Source organism: Linepithema humile, chromosome 4 (assembly GCF_040581485.1).
Source record: "Linepithema humile isolate Giens D197 chromosome 4, Lhum_UNIL_v1.0, whole genome shotgun sequence".
NCBI lineage: Eukaryota > Metazoa > Arthropoda > Insecta > Hymenoptera > Formicidae > Linepithema > Linepithema humile.
In genome coordinates this window covers 5776576-5798203 of record NC_090131.1, presented here as the reverse complement: position 1 = coordinate 5798203, position 21628 = coordinate 5776576, and the positions used below count along the sequence as shown (strand labels likewise).

Genomic DNA, 21628 nt, shown 5'->3' with positions numbered 1-21628 from the left:
CTCAATAAAATATTTATTGCCTGTGATTTTCATTTTTAATCGTAAGCGGAAAACTTGCATTTTTTTCCACTTCAACTTGATAATCACTTTACGAGCGTCATCCAAACAACACGTCTCTACTTTTATCATTAATATTGTAATAAACTAATTTATCACTTGACACGTTCGAAACCATCCATCTCGGATCCGCGGATGCCGGTATCGTGCTTCCGGCAACGTACGGTGCGCGACACGCCATCCTCACGTACCTTTCGCACGATCATCATGATCGCTCACATCGGAGCGAAGCGAAATCACGTTCCTATCGCGCTTGCGATGAGTCTAATCGTTCGCGAAGCCGGCGAGCATGCTCGAGACGTGGACGGTCAGCCGCGCAACCGACGGTCCCTCACTGCGGCGACTCGTCTCTTTTGATGACGCGGTCGTCAGAGACGCGAGTGGCGACCGCAGCGGTGGCGGCGGCGTCGCGATGCGCGTCCTCCACCGCCGACGCATCGCCGCCTCAGTGGCGCGTTTAGGCGTGGGCGTGCTGCCGGTACGCGGTCAGGGCACTTTACCTTCGGAGTTTTGTCGAATTACGCACTCATTGCCAAAATCGACCTTGGTCGACCCGATGATTTGACTTTTGAACGGTCCTCAATTATACGGATTGCGTAACCGCCTTTATTTTCGAGAGAAAACATCTCACGGTTCCAGCGATTGCCAGCTGATGTAAGTCAGCGCTGCTCATTCCGGTCACGTATTTCGGAGGGGTTAGAAAAGCTCGTGAATGTATCGCGCGGTTTATGTTACTCAGCATTGAGAACGTGATTAAAGACCGAATCTTATTTGTCGGTTAATTTTAACCGATGTCTTCTGTCGCAGCAAAAATTCGAGATTTATTATGTTTACATTACTCGTACAAATGATTACTGCGTCTTATTCAAATTAAAGCTTAGCAGACGATAACGAAGAATAATCATATCTCCAGTTTCTGAGATATTAATAGCGATATATTAATTAAAATATTCAATTTGCATTCCCGGATGCGAGAATTAAAAATACAGAACTTGACAAACATTGACACACATTGATTTTTATTTCTCAATTTTAATTAATGCGCATAATTGGATGCACGGGGGGCCTCAACAGGTGTAAACGCGCCACTGTCTGTCTGCGCCGGCAAGTCGGCCGGTTCTATCGATCCCCGGCACGAGACCGGCGCGAGCGGGAAAGACGAAAAACTAATCGAGTGAAAGTCGGTCGCGTGTCATAGGTGCGATTTCTGCTCGCTCACGACAAAGTAGCCTTGAAGTATCGGCGTCGGTGATAACGCGCGGCTCGGCGACAGCGAGCGCACGCAAAACCGGCCGCGATTAAAAAACTGTAACTCCTTCCGGCGCTTTCCGTAAGATTTCCTCAAGGCCTGGCGCGCAATAGTACCGAGAAAAATAGTTGCTATTTCTGACATCGTCGTCATTCGGAATATAATTATACCTGCGAGAGATGTGGACATACAGGTTTTCATGAGAGCGCCCGTTCATATCTACTCGACTCATCTCGTTTCAGCTCATTAATTTAAGCTTATGTCACTCGCGGTTGCGTATTGCGGCGGAATCGCAAAGTTTCGGCCGCGCTCTTTCCCGAAAATCTATTTTTTTCTCCGATATTAATAAAATACATACATGCCTTTTTATCTGATAATATTTATCTGATAAATGCAAGCACTATTTTTCAAACTGATAAGAAATGATGTTATTTGTTACTAACGCAATGCTTTTTGCCGTTGAAAAATTAATATTTTCTCTGCAATTAATCAATCCGCGAGATTCGTACGCGAACAGCCTTCGTAAGAGAATATCATCGCGTGATTAGAAATAGTTCTAATTCGCTATCGCGCGATGAGTTTCGCCGAATGTCGAAGTGTTACGATCGAGAGTTTAACAGCGGCTTCACTTCGTGAATTCTTGACATTTGGCCATCGGCAATGCAAATTGCAGACCTTGTCGAGTTTCGGTTCCGTATTAATTCCCTTCACATTTCGACACGCCATACGGGCAAAGGTTGAACCGAATTTAAAATCCTCAATAGGCCACTTTGGAACAGCTTTGTACCGTGTTTCGATTGCTCAATAATATAGCGATGGAAAGAACATACGCATTAAATCATGTGGCATATGCGATGTCCTTTTGAAGACTATCTCCGTCAATTACATAAATAATTAATTATTTGCAATGACAAATGGCATCTCGCAATCGTAAAAAAAATATTGCTGTATGACATATTAAACCTTGTTATTTCTGCAGCCTTCTTCGGAATTTAAGGCCGCCGAAAATATGTCATACAGCATTCCACGAGGCAGTTTCAACAGTGACAAAGTAAAATCACTCACCTGTAAGGAAGTGTCTTCAGGATGGAGTAGCACCAGCTGCCTCACTCGTTCCTCAAGCAGACTCACGAGGGTCGTGTATCTCCGGTTCAGCGTATCTAGATCGCGCGCAACAATATCGACCGTAATAACGGAATCTCGCCGCGGCCTCTTCACCGACGCGTCCAACGACGGGCAGATATCTTCCAATTGTTCTTTGAACGCTCGGAGCCTTTGTCCGTAGATCTAGGGGTTTCCGGTTAGTCCGTTATGGTTAGTGTAATTAGATCGGTGTGCGCGCGCCAATTACCGTTAGCCTCCGAAAGCGAGAGCGAGAGACGAGGCGTTCGGCCTCGCGGCGTTCACCACGCGACTTGCTATCGCGACTTTGACAACCCAATGTGGTACTTCCAGTGAACAGGATTTTGCATTAATGCTAGCTGCCGGTTATCCGTAGATACGTTAATCTCAATGTGTTTAGAGTAATTTTGGGACTGCTTCATTGCCGCAAGCAGCGTTTAATTAAACCGCGCTGCAGTTAATACTGATAAGGACAGCAGTGATATATACCTGGATTCGTGCCAAAATGTAATTATTCGTTATATCTTCGCGTACTACTCTACAATATTAATCGGTCAAGCGACGCCTCGCTGTTGCGCATGCTATACCTCACTGGGTTATCTATGAATCCAGAGGTCGGAAAAGTGTCAATCGTATTGTCAAGCGTTTCTAAGCGATATATGCGCATCTAGGATTCATAAAAACTGGCTCTAGATTGCCGCTAAAACGAGGTCGTGCAGCTCACTCAACCGTGCTTCTGATGTAACTGAGTTAACGAGGTATTGCCGTTAATAGTTAAAAAGGAGAGAAAGTCCAGCGATATTATGCGCGCGTTTTAGATCGTCCCGTGGGTTACATAAGTGAGTATATTTACTTAATGAATGAGAGTTAAGACGATTTGTGCCGTTTAGTGGCACGGGGCCCGGACGCAAATAGAAAATTCTACCGCAGGTAGAAAATTGATGTGACACCGCCGAGAGGACGTGGAAAAAACAGCAGCAGATTCGACTGTAAAGGAATCATATTTATATATACGGCGGATGTGCAACGCGTCTCAGTGCGTTTTGCAACCCGCCCCGCCCCGCTCCGATATTCCAGCCGCTGAGGAGGTGCCCGTTCCGACGAACGCTAAATCACAAAAATTAGTCCGCGCGCACGATTTGTGAAACTTCGAGGCGCGTACAGTAGTGATGATGAGAGACCTGTATATGTATGTACGACACACGCAGAATTCCATTCATGCAAGCATTCACACCGTAAGCTAAGGCTACCTATAGAGGCTTACTAGCACCGATTTATACATCACGATCCACATCTTCTTACCTTTCCCTCGCGGATCAGTCGGCCGCCCGTGATGTTCACCACCTCGATTGCCGGCGCGCGATCCAGCACTTTGCTCAGTAGGTTCTGAAGATAAAGCTCCGCGTTAATTCACCATGTCTCATTGATAAAATTAAATTAAATTTTAATTAAATTAAAAGAATATGGAATTGTTTCTTTGCCCACCTTCGAGTTCTCTATTTCCAGCTTCGCGTAGGATTCATCCACAAAGTCCACCTCGTTCTGGTACGAGTTCTGATATTGCTGCGCCAATCCATAGGCCGTTTCGGCACTGCGCAGCCTGTCCACCAGTTGTCCGCAGACATTCGTCCACCGTGCATTCAGTTTATTCACCTCGGCGTCCAATCTATCCATGTCGCCGTGTGGACCGCGGTGATTCGGTCTCGACTTCTCTACGAGACGCCTGGCGTTGTGCGCGTCTTCGTTCAGCTGATCTACCGACACCTGCTGCTGCGCGATAGCGTTTTGCAGCACCATCAGGTCTTCCAATACGATTTGCAGGCCCTTCACGTCAGACGGCAATTCGCCGAAAGAGGCCAGCTTGATTTCGAACTCGGAGATGGCAGCCATGTTCTCCTCGAGACTGGACAGCACAATTTCGACGCATTTCAAACGCTCGATGTACAAACTGCTCAAGTTCCACAAGTGATTCCATTTGGTTGTGACGTTGTCGAGCTTGTTCCTCATCGCTGGAGTCTTCAGGGTGATTCCGCGGAACGTCTGCTGCAATTGTTCCACATCGGGCGCCAAGCGTTGCAGATTTTGCTCGAAATCTTTGTGCTGCAGCACCAGATGTTCTAGACTGTCGAGATCTCGTGGTAACGGAGAAGCTATACGCGTGTTCAATACTCGCTCGGCATCGTCGAGAGCCTGCTGAAGCGAAGACGCCTGCTCGTTGAAAATGCGCCCGACGTTCTTCGACTCCTCCTCGGCTCTCGCGCGCTTCTCGAAATCGTCGAACAGTCGATTGACGTCCGCCATTTCTCGTCGCAATCTCCTGAGTTGCGGATCCGCCGGATCACCCTCGGAAAGCAGCTTGTCCGCGTCCTCATTCAACGCTTTCCTGATGGCGGTACGCTGATCCTGTCCCATCGCCAAGAATTGCGGCAGATCCCAACCCTTGACCACCTTGATAGTCGCGAATATCATGTTCTGTCTTAATCTCAATTGTTTTCGCTGCCAGAGAGCGACGCTCCTGTCGTACTGCCGTCTCAGTCTCTCCGCAGCTTCCAGCGCTTCCTTATCGGGAGGTTGCAGCGCGAAACAAACACCCGGTACGGGCGACTCCACGCCTTGTGTGTTCTTAACGCGCCATTTAACTCGGCCGGAATTGTCGTACAGCGTGCACTGTTCCCCTTTCTCGATGGACATCTAGAAAGATAAGAAAAAGATATACGTATTCAAATGCACTCCACTTTTCCAAATTAAGCAGCATGTAAAACGATACTCACATTGACTTGCTTGTAAGTGCAGATGCAAGTGACCTGCAACGGTCGCATAACAGGCTGCTTGCGTTGCTTCATGGGAACGATGTCCTTCGCTCTCTCCACGAGTCTCTGTACGTGATCGCCATAATTGTTGATTTCCTCGCGTAACTCTTGCATGCCCTTCAATAGCCGCTCTCCCTCGTCCAACGAGAAATCGGATTGCGAATAAACAGTGTTTAGTGTTTCGTCCCGTTTGGAGATCCACTGTTCGGCCTGTTGAACCTCTTTGAAGAATTGCTGGTTTTGCGCGGCGTGCTTCAAATGCACCTCGAGGCAAAGAGTGAGTTGCAGTAGCCAGGCCCATTGAGTTTGCATCGCGGACATGTAAGCTTCGATGGTTTTCGCCGCGGGATGATGTTGAAGGACCAGTGCTTCGCCGCGATCTTGCACCGCCGAGAACTGTATCTCGCGCTTCTCCAAATCGCTCATCAGAGACTGAAAATAAATGATAAGCTGTCTTTTCAACACTTATGCAAACACGACAAAAATTAGAAACTGGATGTGTAAAGGTGTAATTAAAGATCAATATAAAACATGATATTTAAATGTCAGAATAAAAAATATAAAATATTTTTGTGCAATATTCTATGATATTTTCCCAATATTTATATAAAAGTAATTAAAATTTATATTTATAGATGCATGTATAAAAGTGTAATTAAAAATGGATATAAAAGATAATATCTAACAAAATAAAATATCAAATTAAAAAGTACAAACATATTTTTTCAATATTTTACCTCTATGCCAGATCCATACGTTTGCTTTAGAAAGAAGAACATTTCCAATTTATTAATCCAACCAAAAAGTATTCACGTTGTACATTGTGAAAATGGTATGAGTCTAGCTACATTGTGTATCATCACTCTTTTATCTAAATCTTTCAATAACTCGATACTCGTCACAGACCAACATTTTTTATTTCTTAAGAAAAGTTATTCGATGACGACTTACCTCGTAATATTGTTCGATGCTCTGTACATTGAGGTTCTTGTCGCTCCAATCACGCGTGACTTCGGTCTCTTCCTTGGCATTCAACCAAACCAGCTCGCCGGTTGCCGATTGTATGAAATCGTGCAGTGTGTCCAAATCGGAGAGTCTCTTATTCGATACGGCGAGAAGCTCGGCGTAGAGCTTCTGCAAGGTGCTGAGATGCTGGCTGTACAATGTAAGTTCCTCGCCGTGGAAATTGTTCTTCGCTTGCACACACTTGTCGACCTTGGCCTGGAACTGATCGATGTTTTTGTGCTCTCTCTGATGTACGTCCAATTCATTTTGCACGCTAGGCAAGTCCGATCCGTAATCTGCTTCTTGTAGATGCTTCAGTTTACTCTTGCACCAGTCTATACAGTCGTGTAAAGCGCGGAAGTGAGGATTGGTATCGACCAATCGTGTTTCGTGGACGGTAGTACGGTGCTTCGTGACAACGCGCTCCTCCACAGGGAAGGAAACTGCGGAGAGCGGTTGCACTAAACGCCTGTGCAGAAGGGATCGCAATACGACCCATCTTTGATGCAATTTCTGTACTCTGAAAAACAGATAAACACATATTTTGTTAATATAATTATATTAATTATATATTGCGTATATTATTTTATTTAACACCTTGACTTTTGCATGCATTATAACTATTATTTAAAAATAATTAAACAGTCAAGTTTAATAAAATTTCTTAAATGTTATTTGGTATTTGGAAAGTTGCTAAACACGTTGGCGCACCATTTGATTTTGGAAAGCTGCCATGCAGCGATGGAAAGCGCGCTAATAGTCCACTCATTAGCGAAGATTATGAGCATAGAAAACAATGTAATTATCGGACGGGAACAGAAGACACGCAACGTGCGGATGATTTCTAATTGCATATCGATGCGGAACATGAATAAAATCGTTACAGCACGAAAATAAATGTCAGTGTCTTACCTCTTGTGAAGTTCGGGCGCCTGGCTGTATCTACCCTCAGTGAGGGTGTGCACATCGGTGAATATATTTTGTATCTGGCTTTCCGTGTTACGTATGTCCTGCTCGAGTAGATCCACCGCGTGTTTCGCCTCCAAAGGATGCAGGCGATCGAGCCGGCGAGCCTCGTCCTCCACGCGTCTCTCGAGCTCCTCCAATCTGTTGTCGGTCGCTTTCATCTCGCGGTGTACTTTCTCGGCAAGTCGTTGCAGACGCTCGAGTCTGTGCGCACCCACACATTTAAACGATATTAAATCGAACAATTAAATAGACAATTAAACCAAACAAATTGACTAATTTCAACTTACCGTTTAATTTCATCGATAATGGCCTGCTCACGTTCCTGATGCAGCATTATCAGGCGGTTCCAATTCTTGTCTATGATGTCGATGTGCAGTTCCGGTTCCATGTCGACCTCACCCACCGCTTCGAAATATTTTTGCAAGTCTCGGAAGATGTACGTTAATCTCTGCTTGTCCCTGTATCGCGGCGGCACTTCCTCGTTCTTGAACTTCGCGCTGTCCGCCGCGAGTTTCTTCATCTCAATCAAGGTCGGCGGGAACGATCGTTCTTGCATGAGGGCCATTTTCTCGCGGATCCACAAATGAAGCGAGCTCGCGAGTTCGCGATACTCCGCGGATCGTCTCTGCGCCTCGGCATCGTACAGAGGGTGAATGGCCGGTGGCTCCGGGAACACGTCGTAGAGCGAAGAGATGTACGTTATCAAGGACTTCTCATCCGGCTCAGGGGTATCAACGTCTGCGCATAATAAAATACTTGCGTAAGTCACGCGGTATATAGAAAGTGAATTTAATGAACGATTTTCCCAGCCTTCCGCAAACTATCGTCACACGCTGGCTTCATCATGTTCCAAAATAATATTTTACAAATATTTCAGAAATAAGTTTATCGTTTATAATAAATTAATGACAAAAAGTTATTAAAGAACTTGATGAATGTTATCTGTACAGCGGAGAAAATCAGGTAAAATCTCTGGCCAGCCGTATCGAATTATAAACATGTTATCTATAGATACGTTTCCTTTGTAACCTGACCAATGTCAGATACCTGCGAGATCCAAGCATATAGAAAGCATAATTACGACGACTGCCGATGGCGCGACGTTACGGTGCACGAACCGAGACCGGAAGCGATTCTGGTCAGATACCGTGACCAGAAAGAACGCGCACCACCGCTATACGTATCTGCGGCAGTAACCCACGGGAACTACACCTTCGTGCAGACGCGCATAAAAGAGAGAAGAAACAGCAGAATAGGATTGCATTGTGGAAGATTTCATTAGAAGAAAAAAACCGCAAATCACACGCGACCTAAAAGAAACTGCAATACACTTGATATTCTGCCATTTCGAATTTACGATAAAATACAATCTTATCTTCATCGGTCAATAGCCAGATGTCAGACGGCTTTACAAAACCACCGTGCATTTCGGCACGGTGCACTTGATCGGATCGATAATCGGTCATTACCTTCTGGATCGAGAAGCCTGGTAACGCCGTACTCGCGCTCGGCGACATAGAAGACCCGATCAAGCCGTTCTCGAGCCTGGCTCGAACGCGCGGTTCTCCAGTCGACCAGATCCGGTCGGTTCCTGTGGAGAAGAGCGCTGAAAGCCAGACCGTCTCTCCAGGAACAGGTGAAATCGGTCACACGCACGCCAGGATATCGGGCGGTCGATCGTCGGGCCCATCTCAGGAGGGCCTCGCGCGCTGTGACGTTCGGTTCCTGGCCGACTACGATGTCGGATATCTGCAAGAGAAAGACATTAAATAAAATAAGAAAAGCTTCTTAAAAATGTACAGGATATAAAAATATTTTGGTTCGCCCTTCGATCACGATTTTTTTAATTTTGCTATTGTAATAATTAATACAGAAAAGAAATAATTATAATTAAACATACAATATAATCATTTCGAAATTAAAATAAAATTTTTTCTTTGAAGAATAGAAGCCTGTAAAATCTTTAATTATGGTTGTACTCGATAAACATTTATTACCGCGTATTCGAAAGTTAAAGGCTTAATTAAAAATTGCCGTGTAGAAAATTGTGCGCGTTATATAAACGCCACACGTGTTTGCAACCCCTTTCACGGTTCTAATTTCTAGTTTGACGTTGATGGAAACTGAAAGCTGCAACCTTTCAAGAACTATTGACATTTTGCTCGCCGAGAGAACATTAGCCACGGCATTAATCACGCGACTATCAAATATTATATATTAATATTAAATTCTAATTTCAATTTTCGCAACTTGAATTTTTCAAGTGTTATCGTGTTTTTCATCATATAATTTTTCTTTCGGGTCTTTTGAGGTAAAAATTTATGTATTTAGTAAACAATTTTCTATGACGTGAAGACAATTTTTATGAGTAATTATCGCGTTCTCACGTCATTCTGACAACTTTAGCGCCAGTTATCTTATCTCGCATAGATATATGCTACATCGCCTATGTCGGCGTAAATCTTTCTGTATTATCTAAATTGCCTGTTGATCGATTATCACAAATTACGTGCTGTTATTGCGTAAGACTTATTTCTCATTTACGTCAAGTTCACTGAACTAACGGTTATTTGTATTCGTAAAAACGACAGCAAATACATGAGTATATTTGATGAATGAAAAAAATTGTTGGCTAAAAGATGTGCTATTTTAATAATAGCGCAATAAAATTATTTCTCCTTTTATAAAAGTTTCAATAAGCTTTTCCTTCCTATTTCTAGTCGTATGTTTTATTGAAATGCTTCTATTATAGAAATAACAATCTGACAATTCAAAGAGAATGCATTGCATTTTAAGACTTGACGCTAATATAAAATTTAAAAAAATATTTACTTAAACTCCTTTTGTTCATCAAAACTTTATTGCATTAAAGATTGGTGCGAAAGTTTGTCGCTTTTCCATGAAAGTCTATTATCGATTTCAAAGCTCAAAGTTTTTTAAGCATATAAAAATATGTTTCTGTAAAATCAATAAATTCAATTAATAAAAATTGATTTAAAACCTTACAAGTCTGGGTTCAATTTTACCGAATGACTTTTGCAGCAATAAATTTATGAATTAAACTATTAAGCTATTAAGAATTCCTCGCATGCGTTCCCCGAAGACCTTCTTGCTCGTTCCCTCCTAGGTGTTTATAACGATGAAAGAGCACTTCATCGCCTGGCTGCCTACCAAACTCGCTCAAGTAGTGAAATAATAAAGACAAATAGCATTGGCAATAGACTTGACATTGGCACCGACGCTTAAATTGAAACCGCGACCATTTGAGACTGTTGCCATTGACATAAAAGCCCACATTAGTATTAGGAGCAGCATCTTTTCTCGCGCTTGCGTGCGAGATGTGTGTTATTTGGACGAGCCGGCTCGATTATGCCATCTGTTTCTCCTCCCCAACCCACGCAGCAACAGGTTGCAGGAGGAGGCTGCCGGTGCGCATTTGATCATCGCGTAATGTGATTTATCGAACATCAAAATAGGGCATAATTCCAGCGAGCGCGTACGACGGCGCTAACGTTCTGAAAACGTCCGGCCAATCTCGTCTGTCACCACTTAAGTAACATCGAAAGCGGTATCGACAAATAAGTAGAAACGGCTTTTTCTTCCACTTTCATTCTTTGTGCTGCTAACACGAAAACGTGACCGTTCGTCTTGGGCGCCACAAAGAAAATATCTCGAATTAATCACGGAGGGCGAAATGACGGATTTAAGCTGAATATGGCAATAGCACTACGGGACCATACCATACCATAGCGAGCACGTATCGTTGTGGTCGGCGTTCTAATCCTAATTAAGGTGATGCGTCCGTTACGTTGAGAGAGTGTTCGTTTTGCAAGAGCACGGCTTATAAAGTCGAGTGCCTTTACGATAAGTTTAAGACTCCTACTTCCTTGCTGCACGTTAAATTGAAGCGAGAAATCACGTGAATATTTTTCTTGCACGATGTGTAATGTCGAAATAAATAAATTTTTCCGCATATCATTATTTACTTTTAATCTCTCAATTGCGCAATTGATAAAATATGCCGAAAATTCCTTTATTATTATCTATAATTGGTAAATAAATAAAAGCTCGTTTGTTATTTAATCACTAAAGTATAAATTAAGGCTAATAAAAGGCTAAACGCATGTGACGATGTGATTTTTATATAATTTAAATATACTCAGAATTTTATATAAATTTTCGTCAATTAAAAAATATTATATTCGATCCTTTATATTAAAATAAAAGAATCTTACATTTTTCCGTAGTCTTATTTAAAAAATTCAAAAATTAATTAATTGTGTTTTGATTCTTATTAGCCTTAATTAGTACTTTAATGATACGCAAATATAATTCAATCTGTCATATCTTATATTTTCAGCAAAATTAGACATGACAGTTGATCAAAATTTACAGTTATTTATTTACTTATGGCTTCAGTATATTTTATTATCAATCTATACACTATCGCACATGAATGACATACAAAAGAACTGTTTCATTTCAGCGCATAATGCAAAAAAAGTTTGATACAATTTCTCGCTTTTGATGTTATAATTAAATGTGATTGCAGCGAGGGACTAGAAGCTTGAATGCGAGTATCTTTTCCGATTGAAATGTTTATGACACATCATAGTGCTTCATAAACTTATGAATCATGCCAATTATCAAAGCTAAACACGATTCTTAATTGGCATAATATTTATCCTTTTCATCTAATATTATCATAATCTATAAGCAACGGAATTTTTCGGCAATCTTCCACGCAGCATCGCTTACCCGCACAGTTTTTGCTTTCGTTGGAACGTGCCGAATTACGGCCGTCGTCGATGAATTAGCATCCTGCAGGTATTTCGGTTGGGCGCGTTTCGTTAAGTCTTCGGCGACGCTGCGTTCTTCGCCGCGCGTCAAAGTCGTCGTCTTACGTACGATGCGAGTGACGATGCGTTTCGTGCCGTTCTCGCCGCGTCTCGACGTTTTCGTCGACTCGATCGACGAACCTGCAGCACGTGCGAACGTGCGATACAAACGAGGAACAAACCGTTGAGCAACGGTTTCCTGCGATCGGACTTGGAAAAGGATTCACCTGACGACGCACTGATTTTGATTGCCTAAATATTAATTTGTTTTCCGATTTAAAAATTCTGATTGCGTTTCTCAATTACTAACAAGGAAATTTTCGCCGGTTAACTTCGCAGAATACGGTAAATTGCAATTGAATTTAGTCGAGTGAGATGGACGAGCCTCTTTAAGTCACGATGACGTAACAGCTTATTATACCTCGCTGAGAAAGGACAACCGGCACCGGAGAAACGCCCGAGAGATTGCTGCAAGCTGCAAATCGATGCCAGCGATATGCCAGCATTGTTGCAGCAAGCCGAAATCGTGTAATTTCACTGGGAGTTTCTCGGATCGTATTACGCTATATGATTATTCCATTATACAAATAAGTGTGTCTTCTTATATCAGAGAAGAGTAATCCGAATTCAACAGTCAACCCGCAACTTATAATTTCTCATTGTTCTCGTAAGGACCAATTAACCGAAGATAACAATCATCCTCAAACGGATTACTTTTCAGTTAATTGGAAATTAGTGTTCAGGAAATCGTCACGATTTCTCAGCGGGACGTCATGCTCGCGCGTCATGCAACTTGTCAACCGGTCCACTCTCTCCGACATCCCCCCCTCCTCCCGATCGTCCAGGTGAATCCTTTCCTTCTTTCTCCGTGTTTTCGATCGTCTACCTAAGACCTCGGTCGACAGTCGGCGCTTCGTGTATACAGCCTGAAGATCGTCGGCGGTGCGCGACCCCGTTGGACTCGGCGAGACGCCGTTACGATCGTCGTCCTCCCTCGTGCCCTGCACGAACAGCCTGTTCCCCTTGCTGAACCGATAGATCGACATTTTCGTGGCTCACGAGGCGCGCAAACACACGTGCTATTATCACCGTCTTCTCCCGCTCCTCGGCGCTCGTCACGTCGAATCGGCTTAAACCGCGGCTCGTTCGCGAGCTACAACCGTTTCATTTACATACGTGACACACCACGCCGACATGCGTGCTCCGCGCAGCTCGCTGTTTGTATTTTCCTCGAGAATATTACGACTTACGTAGCAGCCACGTTCCCGGCGCATATTTAACTAAACGTGCGTCGAGAACGGCCGCCTGATACCGAGCGTGTTTGCCAGGCGCTTGGATCGCGTTCAGCGTAAACGTTATTTAAGTCTGATAACAACAACTCGACTATCAACTCGTGCATTTTTATTGTCCACTTCAAGCTGAATATAATCATGTGATTTTAAGCTTGTTTTGTCAAGTATAGCCATGAGATTCGATGCAAGATAAGAATTAAGTATTTAATCTGAATATATGACGAAAACAGAGGTCGTAAAAAATCGAGGAAAATCGGCGATGCGGTCGATTGCGGACGACACCGGAAAGTGCGAGCTACAGTCGTATTGGCGCACCTTTATGTAATATCCTCATCAAAATCGCGAGACCATTTAATGTCAAACAGGTCCAGCGGGTTTGCTTAACAATCGCGAAAGTTTATCCACGGCTACCGGTTTAATGGCGTCTCTCGCCGGCGATTCCGGCAGAGCGAAGCATCTAAAGCGCTAACTGTAGCTCGTTCGCGCCGGCACGTTAACCACCCAGGCACCGATCACCGCAAAGCGGAACAGCGCCGGTTAGAGACAGCACAGCGAGCCGGTGTGAGCACGTAGAGTTGAGAGAACGTTATGACAGTTCTCTTTCTTGACAAACACGGACTTGCGAAAGATTGCCTGTCTGGCGCACTCGACGCGATCACCATCGCGACGACTGTTGATCGACGATCCGTCGCGAACTGACAGCTGACTGACCACGCGCGACACGATCACGAGCACTGACGAGAATGAAGACGTCGACAACACGCGGTCGAGGATGGTAATCTAACTGACGAACGGGCGAGAAACTATACGCGACACGCCGGACGATCGCCGTGTAGCATCCGGCCGTCGTGGCGAGAGTAGGCCAACGAAATGCGCACAGGTGAGAGACGTTTCTGTCCCCCCCCCTCCTCTCCAACTCTGTTCTCCCCTACCATCGCCACCCACCTGACGTTACCTTGCGCTTCGCCGCGGCTCGTCGCGACGCGCCGCGCCGCGAACTTGTACAGTGCGCTGTGTTTTAATGATCTTGATTAAAAATTTTATCTACATTTTGTTTTATCCACATTTTGTTTTATCCACATTTTGTTTTTCAATTTTCGTGCCAAGCTACTTGATATCTATAGATTCCAGTTAGAAAAAAATTCTTCAAAATTAGACTTTAGAATTGTTTAATTCTAAAGTCTGTTTATTTTTCTGATTCTCATATTTAAAAAAAAAAACTTCTTGTTAATTATTGTTCCACAATTCTGTCGTAACATCAAATTTTCTGTCATTACTTTTTTAATTCTCACACTTTTATATACGTATTTTTGGCAATTTAAAAAATATAACTTTTTTAATTTTTATTAATGTAGAATAAATTTTTTTCAGTTATATGATAACAATAGCGAAAGAGGAATCATTAATGCGTTCCATTGTACATCGCAAGCCTCGACGATCTCTTCACGATCGCGCCTGCGTCCTAGAACGATCGACTTCGCGCGCAGTGGGGTCCGTATCACGATCGACGGAACTCGTGAAGCTTCCTCCTCCACCTCCGGACGTCGTCGTCGCGTCCTTCCTCCTTTTCCTTTTCTAGAGATTTTACGTTCCGCGCAAGCCGCGCAAGCCGCGTGTGCGAATACATATATATATGCACGTCGAGATCTTTACGCGTCCCACGACATTCCGCTCGTCAGGGTCTTGAACGGTACCGTACATAATTCACGCGTGAGCGGTGGCGTTGGTTATCCCGATATCAAGGTCGAGCCGCGATCGGGAACACGACCTTGGTAAAGACCGAGATTCCTCGGACGGAGCCTAAAAAGGAAACGGAGCGATCGCCAGGTCTCCGGTGACGTCACCGACAATCCGGTAACCGATGCGCCTGATAAGCGCCATGTAGATAAGCGTAGCGATGATAAGAGTACAAAAACGTGAGAACCATGAGACAGCTAAATGAGAACATCCGCGAAGATGTATCCATATAAAATATAAAAAGTTGTAGCAAAACGTGGAAAATTAAAGCAAAATGTTGTAAATTGTTAAAAATTGATAAAAATATGTTAGATTTCTCGCGTTTCTCAGGATAAAGTTCTTTTAATTAAGAAAGTCTGAGAAAACTAGAACGCACATTTATTCTAAACAGAACATATAATTAGTTAGATACGCGGAAACTTGAAATTTATTTCTACGAGATGCAAATGTCATTTGCATCCGTTGCATTAACATGTAGGATTTCCAACGAACAAACAACCTCGTCGTCATCTCTGGAATTGCGTGGGTTCCGGTTTGGCCCGTATGTCCCGAACCCGGCGCCGATCGCAATGTTCAAGAGCGCGACGAGGTCTTCATGTTAATAAGTTGTTTGCGAACTAAAGTATGTCACGCAATGCAGACCGTAAATTGACATAACGCGTGAGCATCAATACGATTCCGATTCTCGTGGACCAAACGTGGTAACGTTGGTCCGAATGAGATAATTACGCAGTAGCGCGAGCCTTTTATGCGGCTCGAGGGCGATCGAGATAATAGGATAATGGAAAATCGATGTCGTAATCGCTGGTTGTAAAAAAAAAAAGATAATTTGCTTCCTCATTAACTTGTTTAAACTTCGTTTAGCATTTTTAACGTAATAGCATGCGTTTTGCTATTTCTAGGACAAAACAAGAGCACGTTATCGCGTTGTTTTCTTCAAAATGTTATAAGATCCTCATGAAACATTTGAGTATCAAGTACAGGCGACAGGAAGGAAAAGCGACCTACTTAGGCTGCTTTTTACTCTTCTCCTGTTCTCCTGCGGATGCCCCGTATCTATCAATCTAAAAAATACGTGACACAAATTGTTAGTAATGAGGTGGATTCAGATCGCGAAAGGCATGTCCGTTGAATCTTTATGTATCAGGTTATTATTAGATATTTGGTAATCTAACAACTCGACGGGATAATTGAACACAAATGCGGAAGCAAAAATGAGAATTCTCAGACGGTGAAGTGCATCGATTACGGCTGATATGGCGTACAATCGAGCCTTCATTGCAAATTTATACGCGTGCCGGCACTTCGAGAATCGGGCCAATGGCCTGACAAGTCTTCAAAAAAAAAAAAAGATCTGAGAAAATGAGAGACGGCAGCGAATGAGAAGATTGGCATCAAATAAAAAAGCGAGAAGGGAGCGAAATTATGCTTTCACGATTACTGCAGCAATTGTAAGACTTGCAATCTATTCAATGAGCTTTTCAAAAGCTGATCAACTCGATCTTTTACAAGCTTCTTAATTTTAGAATTAGCACGAATAATTATCAATTTGTTCTATCTTTTATAAAATTCATTTCTAAGAAGCTCAAATATTGCTTTCTCTGATAATGTATTTTTATACTCTGATCAATAGGTAATATTCGAGCTCAATGAAATCGAGCGTCAAATTTCCTGACAATTATAGAGCGTTTATTTTTTTAACAATGAGATTTTTTGCCCGCGTTAAGTTGTGATCTATAGACCGCATTAACCAAAGTACGGTACAAATACTATAATTACGGCACGGCCGGCGGCGTTGAAGCTATGCTAATTGCGCGCAGAGATCACAGGGCGGATATGAAGTCATCGCACCCGAGGCTACTTGATTCGTTCCGTCGTGGCTTCCGCCGTCGTGGGTACGCTAATTCGTTGCCTTTGGTGCGAAGACGGAATACAATCCGGCCGCTGTAACGTGCACGGTATACGCGCGCAAGAACTGTCTCTTTTATTCAATGAATAAAAAGAAGAAAGTGACAATGAATACAATGAGCAATTTCTCTGACAATAATGATATTAGAAAAGGCTTATAAATACGCAAACGCGGCATCTGAATTTAAATAAAGCTATTGTCTACACGTGGCTAGAATGTGCAACATCAACATCGGTACTGTACGCACGACTGGAATAAATTAACGCGAGCAACATTATATCTCGGTGTTTAAATACCAGCTCAGCTCTCGCGCGGCGTCAAGATAAGCAGCGTGCGATTAAAGCGTAGGCGGCCGACCGATAGACAAAAAATCCGAATACCGTTACGGCAGATTGGCTGTGTGAACGTCGAAAATGGCGATCAATTTAACCAACTTAACGAGAGAAGCCTTTCCCTTCGCTGTCGCGTGAAGAGAGTGAAACTCTTAATCAACACGCATCGGAACCTGTACTTACTGGCTCTGAATGGTTTCGCACAGGTGAATGATGTCATTCGTAATAGCGTCATCATCGAGACATTCAACGCGTCGCTGCTTAAGCGGGCACACCGGAACGATCGTTAAGTAAATTTTCTGAATATCCTTTTGAATAAAAAGGTCAAGCAAAATTATCTAAAATCTGTATCAAAAGTAATTGAGCATAAAGCATAGCGAAAGCTAAGAAGATAAAATACACGGAACAAGATGTAATAAAAAAAGGAGATGGCAGCATTTAATGAAAAAAATTGTTTACCGGAAGTAAATGGAATTCATTTAGATGCCCCGAAGCGACGCTAATTTGCGCGATCGATTAGCGAAGACCTTCGACTGCAAACGTATCTACCCTGCGGAGCTAAATACTGCGACTCGATGTTTTTTTAAACGATCATTTTATTGCCAAGTCCACCTACGCAACTTACCGCAGATAAATACATCACGCAAATATGCACTTCTACTGCACGTAACGAAAGAAGACTTTAAGTAATAAAGAACAGAATATATACGTGTAATTATATTTAATTGCATGCTGCTCGTCCTATTCATTAAAAATTACACACAGAAGGCTGCGGAATTATTGTACTCCATTCACACAATTCAAATAGTGTTTTCCGAATAAATGTTAAATGGTATTTTTCGAAATTTTCTAATGTTTAACATTGAATAGCTGCATTGACGAAACACTGTATGTACGACTGCGTATTACATCGAATCACGTTGCTGCGCATCGTGGATCATGCAGCGTAGGCGAGCATGTGAAAATTAGCGAGGCGGACTGTTAATATTCACGACACAGACTCTATCTCGAAGATCAGCCGCTGATAAGAACACGTCTAAGATATTGGCAATTGGCCACAGGAAAATCGTGACTACAATAAATCTTGATTTTCTGACCGCAGGGACATTTCATAACGTCAATTAGAAAATACTGCAACTAACGCTAGTCACGTTACAATATCACGTGTATTTATCGAGAAACGTATTCACCGCTTTGTTTGAAAATATATTATCTAAAATAACAAACTATATTAAAAAATTCTCTATAATAAAATGCAGAAGATATTGGCATCTAAATATAAAAATTCAAATTCCAAATTTCTAAATTTGTACAAATAACATTTTTTTACGTGAATTTAAATAAAATGCAATAGCTAAAATATTTTAGTTTACATACAAGCAAAATTTTACTTCCGTAAAAGTTCTGGACAATAAAATGCAGAAGACATTGGTATTTAAATATTAAAAGTAATAATTCCAATTCTAAAGTTATATAAATAAAATTGTTTCTCGTAACTTTAAATAAAATGCAGTCGAATATATAAAATATTTTAGTTTACACACAAAGAAAATTTTACTTTCTTCTTTCATGAATGAATGTATAGAATTGAGTGTGGGCACTCAGGTGGGAACCAAGTGGAAAGCCGAGCGCCCATTCATTCGCTCACTATAATTCCCCAGGTGCGAGTACCTGTACGAGCCATCTGTGTTTAACGAAGCAATCGTCTCGGCGAATGTAGTCGGTAAAGCAGAGAAGAATGCATTTGCACATATGATTGCGAAATCAATTAATTTCTTAAATACATCTACGTCGATTTAACAACAGGGGCGTTTAGGGGATGTAAAGTGATCGACTTACCTTGCGTCGCCAGCTCTGCGGCGCAAAAGAAAACAAGAAAATTCACTATTAGATGGGTGTCTACTCTTACAGCGTTAAGATTAAGTAGAAAACTACGCTCGACTTGTTATACTTAATCGGCTGTACGGCTCTATTTTTCTAGCAATGTAAAATTGACATTTTCTTCCTTCAAAATATTGTCTTTCAACGTGAAACTCTAACGTACCGAAATCAGAGAGATATCATGTATTTCTGAAAGCTCTTACGTGAAAGATAGAGCAAGGGTAGAATTTTTGAATGAATCACCTCAACTATTTTTCCCGACAACAATGACCGTGACTGTGAAGAATGAGAGAGATGCAGAGATAAACGAAACGCAGAAGAAAGTCAGGAGTAAAAGAAAAGAGATAAGAAATATACAGATGCAAACGATCATTCCTCATAACTCAAATTTATATCTGGAACTTCAATTCGATTTTCTTCTTGCGCTACAGCTCGGGCAGACACCAGAAGGGAGGAGAAGGAAAGAACACTAGCGGCCTTTATACGCTCGCGTAACTCGGTTACTCGGTTCGCGCCTTCGCCTGGCTTTTTGCGGCTCTTTATTAAAAAGAAACGCGCATGATCTCTGCCGGCCGGAATAAATGCGTGCCCGATGCGTCGCCACGTTTATTACGCGACACGGTAGCGTGGCGACTACGCGCGATCGCCATCAAAAGAAATATTCATAAAATGAATACAAGACGCCGCGTTACGCGACTCGCACGACCGTTTCGAGATTCGCCGATATCGTGCAAGCGCCGGAGATACGGACAATCAACGTCGAGCGCGCGGCGCGTCTTTATTCACGTCGTGCGCATCTATTCGACGGCAGCGGAAGCGGCGAAACTAAATTAAACCAATTAAACGGATGACCGAGATTCAAACTCTTTGAATCCTCAAAGTAAAAACGGCTAAGAACAATCCTCACAAATTACAGAATTTCAAAATTATTAAATCGCATTTATAATTTGTAATAAAAAATGGATGTCGTGGTGCAACAAGCTTAATAAAATTAATAATTGTCTACATTAGATTTCAATGCAATTACTGATTAAACTGTAAATGCACATAATTTTTACCCTCCTAAATAGACTTCGCATATGCGTCGCGACGCTCGATTCGGTCGAGCGCCAACCGTCTCGACCGGTCCGCACGAGGCGAGCGGCTGTCCTCGCTTTCGCTTTTCTTTGGCAATGCACGTGATTCCACCCGAGCTATATGTATGTTCGTTACCGGCACCTACCACAACGTTACATTGAAATACGGGTTCTAAAAATAGCCCGGGACACTACGCACCGAGATGTGACCTATCGCAGTATGCGTGACGCTTGATTAGTATAGGCGCGTCGCGTCGCGTCGTTCAAACATCGCTCCTGTGTTATCCGAGCGATGAAACGCCCATCACCGATGAATCCTGACAGTCGAGTGTTCCAAGATGCGATCAAAGAAGCGAGCGATCGCGAGGCAAAGAACACGCATCGCGAGGGAACTACAAAGCGGAAGACATAATAAATATCGCTTTTCGCGTCGTTAAAAATGGTCAGAGTTCATCGACATTTTAATGGTCAACCTGTCAAGTTTCATGACGCAGGCCAGTGGCCGGCGAGGTACAAAGTGCAACGGACCAAGAGACGTTTTGCGCCGCGCGCGTTTAAAATGCTTCGAGAGGGATTCGCTTCGCTAGAGCAGCAAGCGCGCGCGTCCCGGCGCGGCGACACAAATTGGGCGGAAGAAAGGCTCGATTACAACACTCTGTTGATGACGACTGGAGAAGGAAGAAAGAATTCCGCGCAAAATTATGACGAAACACGGTTAATATCACGAATTATCCTCCGCGCGTTTCCGCCTCGAAATAGAAGAACGCACATTCTCGGGCGGAGCATCACGTCGCAAAGTTCATAAATAAAAGTTAATTCAACCTCTTGTTTCTGTATTTATCGAAAAAGAGTTGTTTTAAAAGCTTTATTGCTCTTTTATTAAAGAACCGGAACTTTCAACGTTCTACCTAATGTCACACTCCGCTCGTGTTGCGAATTGTATTGCGAAATAATAATAGTCGGTGAAAACGTCGGCAAAAAAGTCAGTTTAAACGCCGCTCGCTCGATTATTCCGTTCCGCGGAAAAGTGACCGAATAGCCATTTTCAACACGACGAAAGTGTTGCCGCACCCAGTAGAGAACCAACGTATTCCGTTAGTCCAACGGTACGCACAAGAGTACACAAATGCAAAATACTCCCGACGCCGGGGCCGTGTCGCGACAACGACGGCGGCGGTGTCAGTACATTCTATGGTGTGGAAGATTAATAAATACTTCTCATTACCATAAACTACCGCGCGAGCGATGACGAGAATAATATACAGACCGTTCTAGAGGAAGCGTAATTTATCGCACTTTATAGAAGCTGAAAATTAAATTCTCGCGAGGCAGAATTTAATTTAATGCATAT

General features: G+C 42.9%; 1 protein-coding gene across 39 annotated transcripts in view; it reads right to left on the bottom strand.

Annotated features, from left to right (window-relative positions):
- shot (dystonin-like protein short stop) overlaps positions 1–21628 on the bottom strand; it is a 98987-nt gene that overhangs the window by 40997 nt on the left and 36362 nt on the right. For 34 of the 39 annotated variants that reach the window (XM_067353070.1, XM_067353069.1, XM_067353071.1 and 31 more), the window contains 8 exons: positions 8682–8961; positions 7500–7950; positions 7156–7413; positions 6190–6763; positions 5200–5670; positions 3914–5119; positions 3731–3814; positions 2372–2593 (listed from right to left, as the gene is read on the bottom strand). In XM_067353070.1, coding sequence (XP_067209171.1) covers positions 2372–2593; positions 3731–3814; positions 3914–5119; positions 5200–5670; positions 6190–6763; positions 7156–7413; positions 7500–7950; positions 8682–8961 — 3546 coding nt within the window. Of the gene's footprint in view, positions 1–248; positions 409–2371; positions 2594–3730; positions 3815–3913; positions 5120–5199; positions 5671–6189; positions 6764–7155; positions 7414–7499; positions 7951–8681; positions 8962–11970; positions 12192–12936; positions 13611–13961; positions 14239–21628 lie in introns of those variants that run through there. The other 5 variants (XM_067353081.1, XM_067353087.1, XM_067353092.1 and 2 more) reach the window with 5 other exon arrangements.